The following is a 21,821-nucleotide window of genomic DNA, read 5'->3' as shown; positions in this document are numbered from 1 at the left end:
GAGTAGGGAAAATATGCATTTAAAATGAATGTTTCTATTGCATTATTGCCATTGACATATAAGTTGCACATCTTGACAATAATACTACAATGCAGTCAAGTGTGCTGACAGCTGTTTTGGATCATTACTTGCTGGCCATTTTGACAAGCATTCAAAGTCTGTTCTTACTGTAGGCTTACATATTAAGGTTTCCAAATCGCACAGTAATCATATACAGTAGTTACTGCTTTATTGAATAGCCTACTTAATTCAAATATATAATATATACTATATTCTAATATAAGGCCACTTGTCACAGATAGCTAACTGTCGTTCTTTAAAATAGACGAGATTCCGAACATTAGTAGAACGAAGTAATCGTATAGTTTCGTATAATATGTGTTTAATTATGTGAAATTACACATGATGACTAACAAAACCGTATATTACAGCTGTACATATCTATTACGACTGAGGCTAAAGGCCTACCTACTTTTTTTGCCGTACACAGAAATCCCTAGGAATGCTTGACGTAAGACTCCTGGAGCCAAAAGCTTTAAGTCCAAGAAAGACCTGAAGAGCCCAGCCTCGTACACGGTCTCAAAATGTACAGAGGCTGGCCAGTACCCAGACATAAGGAGATCACTCAGCCCAACTGCCCATGTTGCCAAACAGACGGAGCACTCCATAGCTGGAAGGGTGAGGTTGTAGCGTCCTGATGGAAGAGTTAGAAAATCTGTTAAGTATGCATTATATACCATACACCATAGACAAGCCTTAAGGAACAACAAGTTGCTTGAAAACAACCACCTTACCATTCATTCCTATCAGAATGATGGACTTGCCACTGATCATCCGGCATGAACTTGCTGGGCAAGCGCAAATGCTCTGGGGCAAAAGTACCGGGAGAAGTCGGACTACAAATAGAACACAATTATCAGTTGCTTTTTACATTCATAAACAAATAATATTTACAGTATGGGAAATGTTCACTTGCAAAGTATGACACACATAAGACAAATACCCTGCTCAGAATAATGATAGGCCTGTGAATGCCTCTTGACTGCAGTGGTTGGACTCAATGGCTTGTAAAACCCACAAACCATGGAGTCCCTGTTGTGGAGAGGTAGGTGATGGTGAACTTCTCCATCACATTTGGTGCAGAGATACTGCCTAGGTAGACAGTCTCTGCACCTTATAACAGCCTCTTCAGTTTGGCAGTGTTGGCAGATGCAGTCCTTCACATGCTCAGCTGCCAATACATTTCCAACCATGGCCTCCCTCGCCATCTGCCATCTCTCATGGCTCATAGCCTGCCTTTTTTGCCAGGTCATGGCTGAAGATAATTCTTCTGGCTCATTGTTTAAAATATGCCCCAGTTCTTCAATGAGTGAAGCTTCATTTAAGGAAAAAACAAGATTAAGATCACAGATATTGTTTTCAATATTTTATAGAACAACTAATGCTGGCTGATAACCAGGATCTCATTTATAGCAAATATTTGTATTTGTATTGCATGCGGCAGAGGGGAGCAAATACACACAGATCAACACACACAGTAAGCTTGGGCACAACAACACACAGTCCACAGCCAGCCTGTTTAAGTATAGTTAGTAGTTACCGATCTCTGTTTGAAGAATAAAATCTTTCTGAAAGGTGGCCACACTGGTGTCGTAAACTGGAAACAAAATACAATGACAGAAGTACAGTACATTTAGTCAATCTATGAACAATGAGTAGATGTTTTACATCAGGTTCTAATACTATAGGGGTACATCCAATATAGACTATTGCATGAAATTGATTGACTGCTAACCACATGTGTTTTTACTTTGTAATATGTATGTGTTTTAGGGCTGTGTTTTAAAACACATGGAACTTTACACAAAATGTTAATGCCCAAATGACCACCTCACCAGGATTCAAGGCCTGCCTTTCATTCCCAGAAGATTTTGTGGTTCCTTTCCGTTGAGGCCTTCCAACATTTACACTGCTGTCCCTTTCCGTCCACTGGACAGTTGTGCGACATGGTTTGCCCTTTTTAGCAGGCGGGATTTGGTTTTGTTCCTAAAATTATAATAGACTTGATTTAGGTTATGACACACTAACGTTGGAACACATGTACTAGAAAGTATCCTTTCATGTTTGGTGAGTGTGTGTACGTGTTGGGGAGTACAATTTTTCAATCTCGCCAAACCCAAAAAATATAATGATATAATATAATGTTTAAAGACGCATTCAGTTTACCTGTATCTGGTTAAGGAACACATCACCAAGAAGAAGTGCCGCTTCTAGCGAGTTATTGGACATTCTAGGTGTTTCTGCAAAAAAGAAAGAAAGTAGGAATTATTTCTAGACTATTTCTTTTTAAGTGATTAGAATATTAATTTCTAGGCAGCGAAATAACCCAATAATAATGTGTCATTTTGTGTGTGCATAAAATTCACATTGCCAGTTGTGTAATTGTATTTGTAAAATGCATTAAGTTGAGTATACATTATATATAATTTATATTCATTTGGTTGACATTTTTTAGTGGACCTCATTTGAGAGGTCTGCTTTCACTTAGTGTATCACATTACACATTTGGAAGTAGCCATGTAAGAAGCGGTCATCATCAGAAAACAAGTATTTTCTGGGTGATTCAAAGGGGTGTCTCCTCACCCCGCTGCTTCAAAGGGCTATACCAACATTCGTTAGCCGAAATGGGTGATAAAAGCCGTCGGAACCTAATGGTAGCTTTAGTAGGCCTCTACTAACCCATACCCATGGGATATATGTCTTTTAATAAATGCCTATTGTCCATAACTCAAAAGGCTAACACTCAAATTGGGTGAAATATTATAGCAACAGTAACATGGGACAGCATGCATGCATGTAGACGTTTAAAAAAATATATATTGTTAGTCCTTTAGCCAGGTAAAGGGAACTTTAGAAAATGAATTGTTTAGACTACTGCAATAATAAATAAAAACCTGGCCCAGACTCACTCAAAACGATGAGAAAGATGAGATGTTTGGCTCTTAAAAGAGCCGTTGGGTTTTGTATGGGAGGTCAAAGGTAAGGTGTAGGGACAAGGTAAGTGTACTGGAGCTGCAAAGAAAGGTAAAAACAAGTGATTACAAAGTGTGCTGCAATGGATATAGCAAACTAATCTAAAGATCAGACCTTAAGATGTTCTTCACTGATTAAATTGATTTAAAATCTACAAGTTCCATTACTGATTTGCGAGTAAGATACGGTATTATTGAAAAGGAAGGTAAACCCTAGCCTGGATCTGCCAATTGAGATGGCCTACAATTGTATATTCCAGGAGATCAGCCCGCTCAAAAGGAGATTAGCCCGCTCAAATAAACTAAAGGGGAAACTGGCAAGCTAGCTAGCCTGGCTAGCACTAGCTAATATCCCATTTTGATTGTAAATAAATATACATAAATGCGAATAATCTTAACATTGACAAACACTCACTGTTCCTTTTGATATTAAAGATAAAACATGCACGATCCTCAAAACACAATTTTGCATGCCAGAATCAGAGCAAGATATTTGTGTTAACTTGCCGGGAGAGGGATGAAAACGCACTGAAGAATTACCGCGGTAAAATTCACAGGGCAGCCTCTGGGGGTTGTTCCAATACGAATGCGTTGATCCTTTCTCGTGTCCTTGTCCTACCTTTTTTAATACTTCGCTAATTAAGTGCATTTCCCCATAACTATAATTCCCCATAATTATATACTTACTACAACTAATCTCTCTCCGGTGCTGTACAGTGCATGCATAAAGGCAAGATTAAAACAGGCAATTGTATAATTATAATCAGCTAGTAAAACTAATTTCTTCACCTTCCGGTCAGGTTCACGTTCATTTTGAGATATAAATTCTTCATATTAACAGTGTATAAGTATAAATAAATACAAGAAAATCCTATTTAATAAATACATAAATCATAGATCGTCTAACCACGGTGACTGAAGATTTTCCGATACAAATTCGAAACTTTTTTCATTATTTTTTTCAGAATCAATGCAGAATTTCAAAAAACTGGATGGACATAACATTAACCCATCTTATTGGTGAATTATCAATGATAGGAATCAATGGGGTTGAACAATATTCAAGGATATAAGAAAATTCTTCCGCATTTTTCCGCATTTTCAGCCGATAGAAATAAATGGGAGGAATTCGCGTATAAACTGCACGCACATCTTCCCATTCATGTCGATCAAGAGAAAATGCGTCTCTATTACACGCAGAACTTCATGAACTCTTATCATTTTACGTCATCACCCAGAGTCGGATTTGACCAAGATCACAAATCGATATAGACGTGTGTGGTGAATATTGAGATGATAGTTGTCTTGAGTTAAACAGAGTTAAATCAGAAACCTTATTTTAAATCTCCACAGCCCACTCTTCCATGGCTGGCAAGAACCTGGCCTGTATAGGCTACAGCTTATATTGCCTGTGTGTGCCCATAGGCTATTTTTTTTATTTATATTTAGGCTACAAGAATGCTGCTTGGCGTTAGTGGCAAATACAAATTACTGTTTGTTATTTAAAGGTGTTTGAGGTGAAAATTCCCCCACAAAAACGTTTAAAAAATACATTTGGATGCTTCGATATCGTGACTCTCCGTAAAATCCGAGTCTGGATGATGACGTAAAATGGATAAAGAGTTGTTGAAGTTCTGCGTGTGATATAGACGCATTTTCTGCTGATAGAAATGAATGGGAGGAATTTGCGTATAAACTGCACGCACATCCCATTCATGCACGCAAAAAAGCGATTTGGCGTATCTATGGCACGCGAAATAGATGCGTCAACCCGTGTCATAGATACGCAGAAGTATGAGACGGTTGGAAATGTCACTTAGCAAATGAACATACAATAGGCTATTAGCAGTAGCTAGCTACTTCATTCAACCTGGATTTTCTGTGTGTGGGTAATGAAGAGACACAATTCAAGTTAACGATCTTTTATTATCAGATTGGATGTTGTCATCAAGCTCTTAAAAGAACTCCAACACATAAAAGAGAGATCAACGGAACAGAGAAACATAAATATACAGCTTTGCCTACAGTTCTGCGTCTTCCATTGGTCTGCGCCGCCCTCTGACTGTCTTGACTGCCATGGTTACAGTAGCTAACTGCCGAAATTAGAAGAAACAAAATCCGACATATCACTGTTAAACCAGAATGTATTAGCCTATGTGTCTGTATGCCTAGGTTACTTATTACAATACAACACTTTGACATAACATGTATAGTGTATGTTTATTTTGCTCTAGTTAGTGGGTAAATGTTTGTAAAATGTCTGACCAGTGTCGAACTAGCCTGGCCGGTTGGGGTCCCTTTGCGCTAGCTCTGTAGCACAACGTTCACTCAAACCTAGCTCATTACAGTAACTTTACACATTGTTGTAGGCATAGGCCACTTATCGCATAACGTTTTGATATTTTTCTACTTACATTTACTTACCTAACGACGACTGCTCCTTCTTTGAGAAGATAAATGACGGTTTAAAAAGTGAACGCCTCTGACTCGCGAGTCTCTGGTTCTAGATATGTTTGCAATACAACACGGAATGAGCATAATGGAACGTTCTTCCTGAAACAGTCAGTGATGAGCCGACGATGAGCCGACGTATCTGCGACGTTTGAAATAGAGCACAGAGATGAGAATAAATCCGACCATTTGCCGATGCTTATCCGACGTTATGAATAGAACACGACGTTTCGATCTTAAGCCGACGTCGGCCCGACGTATGTGTGCTATCTGGGTATAGCTAACAATGCATTACTGTACCACGCAGTTTAAGGGGCCCCATTATCGTCCACAACCGTTTCTTCCGTTAATTTCTGAAAGAAGACATGCAGCTAGGGTTGCCACCCGTCCCGTATAATACGGGACCGTCCCGTATTGAACAATACAATTTACCGTCCCGTACTGAGTCAATACGGGACGCAATATGTCCCGTATTTTCGTGCTAAACCTACTCTAATGCTTATGTTACGTTTTCACATGCTCCTACATGAGAAATAATATCATAAAACCAAGAGTTTCACGAGACATGGTAACAATGACGTTGAGTAACAGTGACTGCCTGTCATTCTGATAATCAAAATAAGATAGTCCCACGTGTAGCACGTCGATGATGATTGTAATGACTTGGCATTCTAATAATCAAGTTCCTGCCTCGATCTCTTAAAGGAGCCCTGCTCTTTTAACAGTTGTTCTGATCAGCTTGATGCATTTATCTTCACAACTAATTGTATTGTTAATTTAATTTCACAAATAAATTAAATATCCATCATAGTGGTCTTTGGTGGTCAACCAGGTCATTTGCTATTTTTGAGTTTATCAATGGTTTCTTGCTTCTTCCAAACTAAATAGTACATTTTGACAGACCAAACAAATTTCACATGTCCAGGATCTGGTGTTTTAATCCTTAAAGCCCCCACAAACAATCCAAAAAAACTTAACTGTGATTCATATTTTGTTCAACAGTAGACTTCCAGTATAGGATTCAGTATAGGATTGTGAAAGAAAACTCTTCAAATTGCACAGATGCCAGTTTATTATTATGTTTAGTCATGGGTCAGATGGCTGAGCAGTTAGGGCGTTGGGCTATTAATCAGAAGGTCGTTGGTTCGATTCCAGGCCGTGCAAATTGACGTTGTGTTCTTAGGCAAAGCACTTCACCCTACTTACTCAGGGGGAATGTCCCTGTACTTACTTTAAGTTGCTCTGGATAAGAGCGTCTGCATTAATGTTATGTTTAGAGTGGCAGAGGAATTTAAGTTGATGCATTAAAAGGCACAATTTGGTTAAGAAAACAATCACCAGAATGCAAGAAATGAAGTATTTAACACCGAAAATCTCCTGGGGGACAACCCCCAGACCCCCGCTTAAATATTTCCCCCCGACATTGGCCACAGCCAAGGCGTCCCTTATTTGACCACATTGGAGGTGGCAACCCTATATGCAGCAGCAACAAAAGAAAGTAACTTATCGATATTTACACATCTTATATTGCTGCACACCAAATTACATCTTCTTACTTTGAGATTTGAGTATCTAAATACGCTCTCAAACCGTATGTAGCATCTGCCTTGCGCAGCGTCAAACTGACATTTCTCCATTGAAAGTGGTTGGGTGGATGATAATGGGACCCCCTGGCTAACTGCTAAGATCAGGAAAATAGCTAACTAACGTTATACTTTGACAGCTGTATCTATTTGACAGATGCTATGTCAACGATGCCCGGTTTGTGTACGTTCCAAACTTCCTTTGCTTTCCCAATCTCTATGGGCATCAAAGTAGAAGTCCCATTCACCGTTTACACTTAAATCATATTCTGTGAAAGAGGATAAGGGAGAGCCATGCGTGCGCCAAACGTTTTTTTCTGATTGAATAAATTTGCCTCACAAGACAAGCTTGAGTTTTGATATTGTGCATTTATTATAAGGCTCTCAGAATGTTCCAAAAAGTTCCGTTTATCGCGTCTGGGTCCTTTTCGGCCCGTCGGTATTTGTTTAAGCAATAAGCCCCAAGAGGCCGTGGTTTACGCTGATTTTAGAACAGGTAGGAACCCCTTACCTGTTCTAAAATCAGCGTAAACCCTTACCTGTTCTAAAATCAGCGTAAACCACGGACTCGCGGGGCTTATTGCTTTTCTAAAATTGTTACTACATATATTTGATATGGTTTCATCAATAAAAACAATCAGAAACAAAATAGTTTAATAATAAACCGTCATTCTTCCGCTACTACAAAGTATACGTATTTCGGATCATCCCTTTTGAGTTGACTTCTGCGGATTGTTTTCTGTCTTTGTTCCAGAACTTAACTTGTGAGATTTCGGTTATCCTTTAATAAACTTTCAGTTCCGCACCCCGCTTTTGGGTCCTCCTTGCAGCCAGCCGTGACAGAAAGCAGGCACAAAGACAAGGAACTTTAAATGCGAAAACATCGTTTATGATCAAAATAGTAAGATAATCAATACTTTATGACAATGTAACAAAATCAAAACAGAAACAAACGCTACCTACAGAGCAAACAATAACAAAGGTATTTTATAAACCTTGGTTTGTAATGGTTTCATGCTGATTATTTCCAATGTTTTGAAGGTGTTCATAGATTTCAGGCTGAGGTTGAATCTGGATTAAAATCATAGCAACACCACCACCTTTCTTAGAGGCACAAGGAATGTGTGAGTATGCAAAATGCGGAGGAAACTTCAACTAAAGTTTTACTCCTAACAAATCTCTCTCCATAGATTAGAACAAGCCTTCTGTTCCTTCTTGCACTCTATGGCCCAGTTTTCCAGACATGGATTAAGCCTAGTCCTAAACTAAAAACCTTTTCAACCAAGATCTTCATTGAATTGTCTTACTTTAGGACTAGGCTTAAATCCATTTCTGGAAAACTGGGCCTACAAGTACATTACAATCCCAAGACACCATATCTGTTGGTTCCCAAATTCAAGACGGAAATGGTAGACGCAGGGCTATTTTAGATATTTTCTTCTTTGGAACAGACTCAGTGGTATAGTCTATGTTTTTGTAGTGAGTATGCTGTGATTTTCCCCTCCCAATCTCATACTCACCTGTCCCAGAGCGACACCCCACACAGTGCGATATTAGACCATTTTAAATTTCATCTCAGCACCCCTAAAAATGATACTAAATGTTTTTTATCATTTGATGCTGGTAGGTCATGAAGAAAGGGACATCATTAGTTTTTTTAATTAATTCAATATTTTGCATAATAATACATAAATGTATTAATTGTTATCCAGTGAAATTAGGGATTTATATTAGCAGGGGCGTTTAGCACTTTTGCAAGGCACTGTATTCATGTCACATTCTCATTGGGCACCCCTAAAGGTCTGATCCTAGAATCGCCCCTGACCCCACACACTAAGAACTGTGACGTTTCCATAGACAAACTGCGGTTGTATGTCAGCATGTGTGTGCTGATATCTACTGTTCCTAACTTTCCGTCCCTCCACTCTAACCATGTCCCTGTACTTACTGTAAGTCGCTCTGGATAAGAGCGTCTGCTAAATGACTAAATGTCACCAAGGATGCTTGTTTTTAAACTCTAGCCTGACTTTTAGTCCACAATGCTGGCCAGGAGTTCTCACCATCTCTCTCATCATCTGAAACAAGGAAATATAAACGTTGTATTCTGTTTACTGCTGTACTAAGGCACACGCACACACATACGATATCATATGTAAGTTACTGATATTTAGCCTACAAGGTAACAGTAACGTTGCGGTAGAATTTTCTGGCTGGTTTTCTGTGGTAACGTTTACGATCGGGTCATCATGATCTCAGACTGTGGGAGCTGCAGTATCACCCGACCCGACATACTTTTGAAATCACTGAAGTAGAGTTATTTGGGTCTGTTTACGTTTCATATCTCGTAAAACGTGGTTCAAACTGTACGTAGTTGCGAGAAATGAAAGAACGCACAAAGAATGACAGCCAAACAACGTATTTTTTTAAGCCAAAACTTTGCATAGTATCTTTAAGTGACTTCACGTCAGGTCCAGGGCACGGCAACGAAAATCCCAAATATCCAATTTTCACAGATTCACAATACAGACGGGGAGACTGCATGAATAAAAGCGAGAAGGTTCTGTCACAAAACGATGTTGTTACGTATCATCGCGCCTTTGTACGTGGGTATACGGAAATCCTTGACTTTTCTAGTGGGTATACGGTGTATACCTGCGTATCACGTAGACTACACCACTGAAGTAAGTAAGTAAGAAAGACTTTATTTATATAGCACATTTCATACAGGAATTGCAGCTCAAGGTGCTTTACATAAAATCAACAAAAACAATAATACAAGTGATAAAATTAATAGATCTAAAACATATAACAAACCAGACTAGCCGCACTCTATCTGCGGTCTCTCGAATCCGTCTTGGATCCGAGCTGCCTCGTGCAGTTTCCAAACATATAACAACCCAGACAAGCCGCACTCTATCTGCAGTCTCTCGAATCCGTCTTGGATCCGAGCTGCCTCGTGCAGTTTCCAAACATATAACAAACCAGACAAGCCGCACTCTATCTGCGGTCTCTCGAATCTGTCTTAGACCCGAGCTGCCACTTGCAGTTTCCACACATAACAACCCAGACAAGCCGCACTCTATCTGCGGTCTCTCGAATCCGTCTTAGATCTGAGCTGCACTTGCAGTTTTCAACCATATAACAAAACACATGCACTCTTGCACAGTCTTTGTGGTTTCTCAATTAAAATAAAATAAAAAACTAAAATAAAGTAAAATTATAATAATAATAATAAAAATTACAGAATAAAAAAAATACAATAACTCAACCGGATTGATAAAATGTAACACATATGCAATAGTGCAAGTCAAACACAAGCCGCAATCTTCGCGGGAATACAAAGCAAATCTATAAAAACAATAATATAACTACTACCAGTTGTAAGGCCCTTCTGAGATAAAAATTTGTTAAATGCTTTGGTAAAAAGGTAGGTTTTAAGCTGTCTTTTAAAAATGTCTAGCGTATTTGCTTCTCTGTTATTTATGGGTAATTTGTTCCATAGTTATGGGGCGTAATTGGCAAAGGCAGCATCACCAATCTTCTTATGGCTGCTTCCGGCGACCTCTAATAGGCCTGCATTTGATGATCGCAGTGTTCTAGCTGGTGTGTAGTTTATAAGAGAGTTAGCAATGTAGCTAGGTCCTTGTCCGTGTAGAGCTTTGCATGTGAGGAATAGGATCTTAGTCAATTCTGAAGGTAACAGGGAGCCAGTGTAAAGTAGCTAGGACAGGACTAATGTGTTCTCTCCTTTTAGTTTTGGTTAATAATCTAGCTGCAGAATTTTGAATGAGCTGTAGTCTTTCAGTGTTCTTTTGGGGAAGACCAGTGAAAAGTGCGTTACAGTAGTCCAGCCGGCTGGATATAAAAGCATGAATTAACTTCACGAGTGGTAACATATAAAGAGAAAAAAGTAATGGACTTAGGCAGCTTCCTTGAGCAACCCCGTAGCAGTTCTCATGTTTCTTAGATCTATGGTCTCCTAAACTAACATAAAACTTCCTTCCTGTGATATGTGATTTCATCCAGTTCAATACACTATCCGTGAACCCAATAAGTTTTTCCAGTCTATTGATTAAGATGTTGTGATCAATGGTATCAAATGCTGCACTGAGATCTAAAAGGATAAGGATAGAGACTTTATTTGCATCAGAGTTTAGTCTGAGGTCGCTAATTATTTTAGTGAGCGCAGTTTCAGTACTGTGATATTTCCTGAAACTTGACTGCGAGACTTCCAGAATGTTATTTTCTTCAAGAAAAGAATTTAGTTGGACTGAAACGATCTTTTCAAGTACTTTACTAATAAATGGAAGGTTTGATATTGGTCTGTAATTTGCAAGTAGACTGTTTGCAATCCAATTTGGGTTTCTTTAATAGGGGATTTACAACAGCTGTTTTGAAGGCATCTGGGAAGACGCCAATTCTAAGGGATGTGTTTATAATCTCTAGCACCGGACATGAGACACTATCAAACACTCGCTTAAAGAATGTTGTGGGTATAGGATCAATATCTGAGTTTGCGGAGTTAGATTCACTGACAATTTTTGAAAGTTCACTTAGTGTGATACAGGTAAATGTGCTCATGGTTATGTTGCAGAATCTACTGATGTCAGTTTCGACCCCACTATTACTAGTACTAGCTCTGATCAAAGTTAATTTGTTCTTGAAGAACAAAGCAAGCTCTTCACATTTAACTGCTGAGGATGGCGGGGGGGCAGGGACAGTTTTTAGCAGCTGGTCAATGGTGGAGAAAAGAACTCTGGAGTTTCTGGCATTTTCTGTAATAATGTTGGAGAAATATTCTCTCCTCACTAGACGGATGGTTTTGTTGTAGGTGGTTAGTGTATCTTTATAGATATTGTAGTGAATAGTGATCTTTGTTTTCCTCCATTTTCTTTCTGCTGCACGGCATTTTCTTTTAGTTTCACTAACATGTTTATTTCTCAGCCATGGGGAGGTTCTGCTTGTGGACTTCTTTTTGGTTTTCAGTGGTGCAACAGAGTCTAACACAGATAATAGTGCATCATTGAGGTTCTCTACCATTTCATTCAGAGAGCAATCATGATTAGTTTGTTCATATAGAGCAAATTGTTCAGAAAATGTAATCATAGCTGTATCGTCTAAATATCTTCTTTGGACTAAGAATTCTTTTGTGGTTTTTGTTAGGATAATTTCCACATTAAAAAGTACACAATGATGGTTTGAGAGGGGTAGATCAGTTATAGAGATGTTATTGATATTTAGTCCAGTTGTTATCACTAGATCTAGTGTGTTTCCGTGCCGGTGTGTTGGGTCTGTTATGTGTTGAGTTAGAACAGATGGTGTAGGTCTTGATATTTAGGCTCAACTTCATTATAACCAGGGGGGTATTCCAGAAAGCAGGTTATGCGACATACCAACGTAAGTTAACTCCTTATATGACAGCCAGCGTTGTAGCAACATTGCCAGTAAGTTGCTGCAGCATTGTGTGTCAGCTGGAGAGGTACAGTTGATAAGTGAACTCATTTCTGATGCAGTCAGATAACTCCAATTCCTTGTTTAAATATTCCAAAATTCCAATTTATTTTCAAATTAAGCAATGATAATGGAAACAATGTCTTGGAATTTGATCAAATTAAAGCACTAGCATTCTTTATTTCCAAATGAATATTCAAAAGAAAGTTATTGAACTTGACAACTGGATATATCATTTACAATTTGTATAATAAAACTTGTGTTATTCCCTCTCTATCCCCACCCTCCCAGGGACAGCCCTTCTGGCCTGGTCAGGTCTCCAGCTTGCTGTCCTTTTTCACATGGCTCTGCATGTGTCCAGGCAGCTCCTGTAAGTGGGACAGGCCAGAGATGTGCTACTGAGCTATGACAACATACAGCACCAGAGAACTCAAATACTTGTATCCCCTTGTTTTCACAATAAATGAAACCAGGCGCCTTACTTTCAGCGAGGATTGTTTGGCAGAAAAGAAGGCGTCACAGGACTTCCAGCGGCACTTGACATTCTGCAGCTGTGCATTACTGTGGTCAGAGAGCAGGTGCTGAACGAGATGGTCCGCCACGGCAAAGATCAGAGAGCAGCCCTGCCACTGCCACGGTCAGGACGACAACGTTGAACATATTATCAACTGTGGTGGTTCCTTTAACGCTTTCTTCTGAAACACCTCAAAGTTCTATCCCGAATGTACCCATTTCATTGGAGTGACCAGTTTGTTTTTTGGACAAGCGGGGACCATACACATCAGGATATTAAGAGAGAAGTGGAGGGAAGGGACAGATTAGAGCGTCTTACCCAGCAACGATAGTTCTCGATCAGGTTGAGTTTCACCGCCTGTACAGTCCCATTGTAGCAGCCCGTATAGATCTAGAGTACACAAAAACATTGGCTGTACATAAGATCCATATTCTAGCAGCATGTAGGAGCACTCTGTGTCAATGACAATTTTATATAACAAAGAAAACAATACTAATAACCATAATCCTAATAATAAGGGGGGGGGGGGGGGTAGTTCCTTTCATTAACTTACTACACTCTTATGGATGGCCATACACATCACCATGTCTGTGTGGCCTCCGTACACCTGCAGGCGGTCATGGGACTGGGAGGAGACAGGGAGAGGGTAGAGAGGGAAAAGGTTAGACAAGGAGAGGGGGAGGAACACACACACGCACACAACAATTTAATCATTCTCCAACACTTATAAGTGTATTCATCTGCTAAATGAGTGGTGGGCAATGTGGATTTAGTGAGATCACATTCATACCAACAGTGAGAAAAATGCAAAAACTGTTGGTCAGACTGGTTTGTGACTGTCCAAACAGGGCTTGGCTTCTCAACATAGGTTTTGTTTAGTGTGCACCTCTGGATGCTATGTGAACAAACCATCACAAGGCTCTTACCTGTAACTCATACACTCGCACCAGCTTGTCCAGAGAGGCTGTGACCATCACTTTCCCCAAGATGGCTAATGCCGTCACTGCATGGCCATGACCCTTGTAGATGCGTACCAGCTCTCCATTCTAACCACAGAAAATAAAAAATGGACAAACCCATCTTGACAGGGTAACATTTTGCAGCATATGATATCAGAAGTGTATTTATGTGAGAATGTCCTTCAACCCACCAGCAGGAGAGGGGAAGGGGTTGACAGGAGAAAAGGAGGGGTTGAGAGGAGGAGGGGTTGAGAGGGGAAGGGGCAGGAATTGAGAGGAAAAGTAAGAGGCGTTTAGAAGAGCCTTACGTGGATGTTGTGGGCGTGGACCGACGTGTCACTAGAGCCGCTGAAGACCAGATCGTTCACCACCTGAAACAAAACACTTGAGTTTTAGAGTTTAGTTTTACAAGATAATTCAAATGTGTATAGGATATCCTTAACATCCCCCTACAGTACCACAGGAGGTACCTGGGTGTCGTTTCTAGCATCAATAAAAACATTAATTAAGAATACGACAACTTGTCCTCCCCCAGTCAGACTAATAGTTCAGAGTACATTCAAGGTCATGCCCATTACCTTCATGCAGAGAACCGTCTTGGTGTGTCCCTGCAGGGAGCGGAGCAGCAGGCCACTGTGGGCGTCGCGGACACTGATGCTGCTGTCGTAGGAGCCCACCAGCAGCACTCGGCGAGAGCCCTCCTGCGCTGTGCCCAGGCAGCTCACCCCCCGGGGGCCGTGGCACTCAAACACATCCAGCTCCCTCTGCGTCTACGGCCCAATGAGGGGAGGGGGGACAAGGGACACAGGGATGGAGAGGGGGGCAGGGAGAGGAATAAGGACAGGAAAGGAAGGAGAACACGAGAGAGGACAAGAGTTTTGAAAGAAACCCCCCATTTTGATGAGATTTGAAATGGGCACCGAGGCTTCGAGCTGACCTTTAACTCGAAGTTGACCACAGATCCATTGGCAAGCCCCACGTAGAGAATCTTCCAGGCCGTGTGCAGACATAGCACCCGGTCAGGCAGTGAAATCTGCTCCAGACACTTCATAGACTGGGAGGAGCCGAAAACAGAAAAGGCAGTCCGGGTCACCGAAAGATGGGAATTATGCAAAAACACTGAACACGCTAAACTCTGACAGAAATATCAGGCACAATGGCGTGCTGATTGTGTACTTTGATGCTGTAGCAGCGGACGGTCTGGTCACTGGAGCCCGTGTAGAGGCGAGACGGAAGACCAGGCAGAGACGACACTAGCAGGCAGTTGATCTTGTTGGTGTGGCCCTCGAACACAGCCTGGCACTGCCTGCTCTGAAAAGACCATTTCAATTCATCCATCCATTCAGTTCATTTCATCAACATTATTCAGTAATACAAAGTTCCATACTTTTAGACTGGGATACATGGCAGGGGTGGGGGACAGTACCTGTAAGTTGAAGGCCCGTGCTGTGTTGTCTCCGGAGCATGTGTATAGCAAACCTTCGTGAATCTGGAGTCCATGGACAGGACCTGTGTGGCCTTCAAAAAAACCCAGAGAAGGTTCTCCATCTGAAGGTCCCGTCTTGTGGGGGTCTTGCTTGATACTGTTAAGGAGTCCTGGAGGGGCTCTGGTCTGGGTGCTGGAGGAGCTCACTTCCACAATGGACAGTTCCAGGGGCCCGCGAGGGGTGGAGCTAGCCTGGGGAGGAGCAGGGGAACCACGGTCATCCTCGCTGTCGGAGTCTTCGATGGCGACTACCTCCTCCATGCGGCTTGCTGAGGTTGTCTCCACAATCTGGATAGAACAGTCGCTGTCCTCTAGCGACTCTGAGGCCACAGAGTCCTTGATGGGCCCCTCGAGGTCTTCCTCGGAGTCGCTTGAACTTGAATCCTCCAAACTTCTCTTAATCTCCAGCCTCAACTTGTCATCTCGAACATCCACAGACTTAGAGACAGTTGGTGCAGCGGTGACATTTACCTCCCTCTGGTTGTTAGGGGGTGACACTGCAGGCAGATTGACTAGCGGGGAGGCTGGGTCTGATGGGGCAGTGGGAGGCATCTGCTGGGCAACACTGGGTGGAACCGGTGTGGTTATGGGTGCTGACGGAGACTGGATAGCCCTCTGGAGGTTCGGAATGACAGCAACTGAAACCACACGTGATTAAATAAGAAGATTATGGATTCAGTTTTATTAGCATAGAGATGTGAGCAGAAATAATCCACAGCTCCTACCTGTTTCCAGACTTGGTGGGAAAACATTCGCCTGTTTCAATATCTGACTTGGCAAGCTGTCGAGGGAAAGGTTTTGGGGGTCAGGGTTGATTGTGGGGGGCAAGGATAGGGGCAAGGGGCCCAGCGGGTGCAGGGACGCGGTCAGGGTGGAAAGGGGAGGAGAGAAAGCAATGGGGGGCAGGATGGAGGAGACCATGTAGGGGTTTGACAGCACAGGAGCAGGGGAGTTGTGGGTCGACAGTGCTGTAGCGGTGTCGTCGTTGCTAGTCACCACAGAGTATCCAACTGCAGATCAGAGGTGGAAGACAAGAAATCACCATCGTGCCTCGTTGTCATTCTTTTTTGAAAAATACATTTTAAAAGACGGTGCTTCCCAGAAAATGTTCCTGCCTTCCCAACACTCACCTTGCATCCCCTGCAGGATCTCAATACGCCTGGCTCGCAGACCACTGACCTCCCCAATCACCTGGAGGAAGGGCTTCCGTTTAGATAAACTGAATGAATAAAAAACATTTGTGCCAAAACACAGGTCACACTGCTGTGACCTTGAAAGGATAAGATAAGAGCATCTGCTAAATGAAAGGAGGTTTGTGCGCACCTGCTGTTTGACCAACAGGAGCCGCTGAACTTCCGTGTAGGCGGCCTGCAGTGCGCTGCGGGCCTGGATGAGAGAAACGTCCACAGCCAGCATGGACCGGCTCAGCTCCTCCTCCTTCAGAGACACGGCTAAGAGCTGATCCACCTGGCCAGAGTCTGCTGCACAGTATAGTTCATCAGTTACAGCCACCAGGGACAGTCTCACACACTGTTCTAGACAGATGCAGCTTGTGCTGCTACAACTACAGTCTAAACACCAAGTAACTGTAGGCAATACTTCTAGCACTGTCCTAATGGCCTAACCTAAAGACATGTCTAACTAACATTAGCAACAATAGGGAAACATTATATGGACATACCCTTCCTTAATTTCCCTTTCTGTCTTTTTGCGCTGTGGTCAGCAGATACACCAGGTAGTTCGCTATCCTGTTGCAAACGGGCAAAAAACGTTTCTGTTGTAAATGTTGCTGTGGGCCTATACACACACACACACATATATATTTCTATACACACACACCATCCTGCCCACAGTGTTACACCTCTTCCTAGCTCTGTGGACCACTACTCCATCGTCACCATGACCCCAGCTAGACTCTGCCTTCAGAGAGACAGGGAACCCTGAGGCTACGCTGGGCTGTTCCACTCTCTGGGCCCCGGATTCTCCCTCTCCGTCAGGTGATGTCTGGGCAGGGGGAGGAGACAGGTCATAGTGCCGAGACAGGGGAATTTCCTCGTCAACAGTCAAGCCCTCTGAGTTGGAGAGATGATGTACCAGCTCAATACAAAACCTGAAACAAGATTGAAGTGAAATTAAGTTGAATCCCTTTTTTGCTGTTCACACACTCAGTTCACTGGTTCAGTCTATGAAAGCTTCTCAGCCAACTGTGAGGCAGACCGATTGACTTATTCACCTGGGAATGCCTTTGACAGTCTCCTGGTTTTTTCTGGTGGCCTCCTGGTACATCTTACAGTTGACCTTCCTCTGGGAGCCTGACGAGCTCAGCAGTTTCTGCATGGTGGGCTTCAGCGCCGCCTCCTTCTCTGCCCGGCCCTTCCATGATTCGTTGGCGTTCCGGATCCTACAAGCCGTGTTGAGGTTGGGCTGAGGCCCTGCTTCACTAATATGTCTGCTAAGGGAGGGGGGCAGCTCCAGGGTACGGCATCTTGGCACCCTGCCCTGGGCTGCACTATCCCCGCTAATCTGCCTTTTTGTGTCAGACATGGGGTCCACAGTTGCCTTTGACAGCTCTGTATTCGTTTCTCTGTGCGGCTGAGTCTGTGCTTCACTGGAGGCCCTGGCTGGATCCCTCCTCCCCAGGGCCCTCCTGATCTGGTGGAGCATCACAGTGACATCCTCACTCCGTATGGGACCCATGTTTTTGTCTTCAACCTGGGAATGGCCTGGGTTAGGGTCATGTAATCTACAGGTAGACACAGGGGTGTTGAGTGCACTCTCCCCCGAGTCCGGGGCTCTTTCCGGAATGTTCGGCACGGGCCACGTATGAAATGTTATGGACCCAGCTTCAGGCAAGTCATCATTGGTGTAGTCCAGGTCTGTGCCACTACCAGTAAAGCTACTATAATGACACATGTCTCTGCTGATGGACATAGTTGACTTGTTTGGAGTGTGGTTGACTGGTTTAGCTCCTTGGGGGTTCTTTTTTTCTTTTTCAAGCTTGCCTGCTAATGAAAACCTCTCATTGTCGTCATCTCTGGTGAATTTATTCTGGTACTTGTTGTTGCAAGAACCTGAAGTAATGGATTTATTATGGCCCTTTCGTTTTGAGCTTGTTGATTGGGTGGCCTGGGATTGCTTATTGCGGCTAAGACTCTCCGGTTTAACAGACTTTCCACCACCATGATGCTGGTTTGTGCTGGGGTATCCAGGCAGCAGCCACCCAAGTCTTCCAGCTAACCTGTTCTCCTTATTCTGACCCTTCGGCTCAGGCTGACTTGTTGCAGTTTTGGGTTGGGTCTTTACCAGAGGTTGCTGTCTTTTCACCTGCTTTTGATTCTGTCCAGGGTTAATGTTCTTCTGTCGCTCCTCTGCTGATGCCGGTTTCATTGTCTTTTGTTGCTGCAAGTTGTGCTTCTTTGTCTTGTTTCTTTTCTTTTTCCTGGAGTAAAAGACAAACAATGAATCACAACTTGTTTTCAAATTAAACAAAATGCCTTGACGGACAAAATACAAAACCACATAACTAGCTCTGTATGAACATATGAAAAACCATGCCCCTACTGTGAAAGTCTGAGTTTTTTGTTGCGTATCCTGATTCTTGAAAGGGTGTCATTGTCCAGGGTCCACTCAACAAAGATGGGCTTTTTATTTTTCAGAAACAACCTTTTCATGTTGGCTTTGTGTTTGGGTGTAGATATGTGTCTTGCATAGCACTTCAGGCCAATGTGGCTTGTCCCACAAGCCTGGCACTCATGAGTATAGTCCCTGTAGAAGTTAAGGAGAAGGAAGGATGCATTTCCCACCATCAAACAGTCAACATTAACTCATAATTCAGTTGCCCAAAAAAATCATTAATATGTTTACAGCTGACAGTGAAAAAACGGCCTAGATGTTAATGGAAATTGAGGATGGAAACAAACGCAGGAGCTTACGTGCCCGTCACAGCCTCAAGTTCCCGGTGGTGTTTCAGGCTCTGCATATGCTTATGTGCTTTCTGTAAGATACAAACATATTTTTTATTATTCATAAAGTTTAGTCTTTCACTTAAATAACAACAATACTACTTCCAACTGGGTGAAGTAGTTAGCTGCCTTCTTACTGTTTTGTTGAAAGACATTCTGCACAGCATACAGTAGCTCTTTGCGGCAGGATTTTTCATGGTAACGTTAGCCATTCTTAACTCTAAAAGGTCATCTGTAACATTGACAAGGTTGTAGAGAAACATTTAGAGCGACTTGTTATGGTTGAATGACAAACATGTTGAAATACAATTGAATCATTGCAAGAAAGGCACATCCAAAACATACCTCACAAACCTTACGTTAGCTAACGCTAAGTTTCAGTCTTATTTTGAATAACTTGGATTGCAAGGATAGATTGCAAAATGTGCTTACAAATGTTCAGTTGTGTCTCAATTATAACTTTTCCTAGTCTTGTTGACATGTAAATAATAGACACTGGTTACTTGACAAACCAAAAATAATACATTACCCGTTTAGCTAAACCGCACATGCTCAACTAGATCAGCGCCATGGTTGACAGTATAACTCCACCCCTTTCTGTTCAACGTAAGCAGGCTATGGTTTGGAGCAATAGAGGGTTTTCACGGACGTCACATTCTGGGCAGTAACCCGGATGCGCGGCCATCTTGGAGGCACTCGATGTAAACAACTCAACGGAGTACAACGAAAATAACGTAAATTCTACACTCTTTGGTACAACTGGAGCCATGTCTAAACGACCGAAAAGGTCACCAAAACGTGTCCAAGTTCCAAAGGCATACAGGGAAGGCCTTGGACCGCAATAAAACCGTCGATAAGTTGACAAAATTGGATTTATTGGCGGTGCAGATCCCTACCAGTTAGCTCCCTCTTCTTAGATCTGTGACGACCCTGTGATTCTGCCTTCAGTCGGATATCCAGATATTGTGAACTACCTGGTTTTCTCGCCGAGCCCTTATACAGCGGAAGATCTTAAAGCTTACAAAGGTTTGGAGGCCTACAATCAGATGGTGTGTGGATGGGTGAGGGAGATGCAGTACCAAGTCCTCAACGACCGTTGTGTTGGGAAGGCCAAAGTAAGTAATGCAATAGCGTCTTAAATCAACCTAACTGTATGATATCATTGCAATACTCAAGGTGTAGCCAAGTGACACTCAATCGTGTTTTTCTTTTCATTTCAAAGACCCCCAGTTTGCCATGTACACTGTACACTATCTGAGTTAGTTTCATAAGATAAGATAAGCCTACATGTCATTATCTTGGACACGTTTTGGTGATCTTTTCGGTCGTTTAGACATGGCTCCAGTTGTACCAAAGAGTGTAGAATATACGTTATTTTTGTTGTACTCCGTTGAGTTGTTTACATCGAGTGCCTCCAAGATGGCCGCGCATCCGGGTTACTGCCCAGAATGTGACGTCCGTGAAAACCCTCTATAACTGTAAGGTTTATCTCTTCATAAAAGGCTACATTCCTTTAGACCAATATCAAGAAAAAAACAAGTAGAAAACACCACAATTATTTGATTCCATCATCAACAAAATCTAAGGTAATCAGGCCAACCCTTTGCAGCTTGGCGGTATTGCATTTCCGTTGTGGCACCCGGCTTATCCCGGTCATTTTATTCAATTTCTGCAGGTCAAAATATGTCAAATTACCCATTTGTTTTAAACAAATTGGAAATGAGGAAACTGGCATCCCATATTTTGGGGACCGTCGGCCTGCCGGGCCCCATCAACCGTTTAGGTGTAGGCTATAGACCAATTATCACCCTACGTCACACAACTGTCAAGCAGGCTCAACTGCGCATGTGGGTTGCAAAAGACGAACTTCTCCCCGTTCTATTACTCTTGGAGTGTCCTTCAGGTCATCATATATCTCTGGCCACTGGATTGCAGGGCTTTATATTAACTTTTTGAGGCTCTTGGCCTTTGGACAAATACATTTACGTTCACTTGTCTATGCACAAAAGTCACTTGACCCCGATACCCTGAAATAGCCTGTCCAAGTGATCGGGCAAAACTAGCCTGGCTAACGGAGGTCGCTTTCTCAGGCAAATGACGAATGAAACAGACAGGTTAAAGAAATCCGAGATTCTGGCTATCTTCACCAGACTCGTATCTACATTAGGCAGTCCTCCCTGACGTTTCTGGTGTAGAATGGAGTGAAATACAACATGTGCACACTGCCAGTGAGCGAGTCTGACTGAGGCTAACGTCAAAACAGTGTAACTGGGATGTAGTCTCACTCAGATTGCCAGTTTAAACAAATCAGAAAAAGAATCGGACCAGCTGACTAAAAGCAGAATTCCCATATCTCTTGAAAGCTGCCCTGCTCGACTTTTTG

At 42.4% G+C, this 21,821-nt stretch overlaps 2 protein-coding genes across 3 annotated transcripts; both read right to left on the bottom strand.

The window, feature by feature from the left end:
• Positions 1 to 292: 292 nt before the first annotated feature.
• On the bottom strand, positions 293 to 3,289 carry LOC124487495. Its single transcript, XM_047049873.1, has 7 exons — positions 2,970 to 3,289; positions 2,227 to 2,300; positions 1,896 to 2,046; positions 1,601 to 1,657; positions 1,004 to 1,375; positions 795 to 896; positions 293 to 694 (listed from the first exon to the last, which is right to left on the bottom strand). Exons 2-7 carry the CDS (start codon positions 2,287 to 2,289, stop codon positions 465 to 467), a joined length of 975 nt encoding a protein of 324 aa, XP_046905829.1. The 5' UTR covers positions 2,290 to 2,300; positions 2,970 to 3,289; the 3' UTR covers positions 293 to 464.
• A 9,311-nt stretch (positions 3,290 to 12,600) lies between these two features.
• Positions 12,601 to 20,057, bottom strand: znf106b (zinc finger protein 106b). 2 transcript variants are annotated; one of them, XM_047049781.1, is made up of 20 exons: positions 19,968 to 20,057; positions 19,576 to 19,670; positions 19,409 to 19,470; positions 19,038 to 19,241; positions 17,710 to 18,915; positions 17,316 to 17,586; positions 17,158 to 17,224; positions 16,800 to 16,957; positions 16,607 to 16,667; positions 16,202 to 16,486; positions 15,417 to 16,114; positions 15,167 to 15,301; positions 14,928 to 15,044; positions 14,569 to 14,760; positions 14,299 to 14,361; positions 13,958 to 14,077; positions 13,585 to 13,656; positions 13,350 to 13,421; positions 13,000 to 13,146; positions 12,601 to 12,885 (listed from the first exon to the last, which is right to left on the bottom strand). In XM_047049781.1, the coding sequence occupies exons 2-20, from the start codon at positions 19,648 to 19,650 to the stop codon at positions 12,829 to 12,831; spliced, it is 4,062 nt and encodes a 1,353-aa protein (XP_046905737.1). In that variant the 5' UTR covers positions 19,651 to 19,670; positions 19,968 to 20,057; the 3' UTR covers positions 12,601 to 12,828. The 2 variants fall into 2 exon arrangements, with proteins under 2 accessions (XP_046905737.1, XP_046905738.1); XM_047049782.1 differs by having other exon boundaries at positions 16,800 to 16,954; positions 19,968 to 20,049.
• Positions 20,058 to 21,821: the final 1,764 nt, after the last annotated feature.

This window comes from Hypomesus transpacificus, chromosome 26 (genome assembly GCF_021917145.1).
Source record: "Hypomesus transpacificus isolate Combined female chromosome 26, fHypTra1, whole genome shotgun sequence".
NCBI classification, from domain to species: domain Eukaryota; kingdom Metazoa; phylum Chordata; class Actinopteri; order Osmeriformes; family Osmeridae; genus Hypomesus; species Hypomesus transpacificus.
The sequence above is the reverse complement of the archived record's forward strand: the minus strand, read 5'-3'. Positions and strand labels throughout refer to the sequence as shown.

Excerpts from the sequence above, each read along its gene's own strand:
- znf106b (XM_047049781.1), bottom strand. The coding sequence starts at position 19,650 with ATGGCTAACGTTACCATGAAAAATCCTGCCGCAAAGAGCTACTGTATG. Across the intron at positions 14,078-14,298 it reads TCCACGCCCACAACATCCAC|AATGGAGAGCTGGTACGCAT; the intron begins GTAAGGCTCTTC and ends TTCTGTGGTTAG. Across the intron at positions 13,422-13,584 it reads TGGCCATCCATAAGAGTGTA|ATCTATACGGGCTGCTACAA; the intron begins GTAAGTTAATGA and ends TGTGTACTCTAG.
- LOC124487495 (XM_047049873.1), bottom strand. The coding sequence starts at position 2,289 with ATGTCCAATAACTCGCTAGAAGCGGCACTTCTTCTTGGTGATGTGTTC. Across the intron at positions 1,376-1,600 it reads TATTCTTCAAACAGAGATCG|CTTCACTCATTGAAGAACTG; the intron begins GTAACTACTAAC and ends CCTTAAATGAAG. Across the intron at positions 897-1,003 it reads CTATCATTATTCTGAGCAGG|TCCGACTTCTCCCGGTACTT; the intron begins GTATTTGTCTTA and ends TTCTATTTGTAG.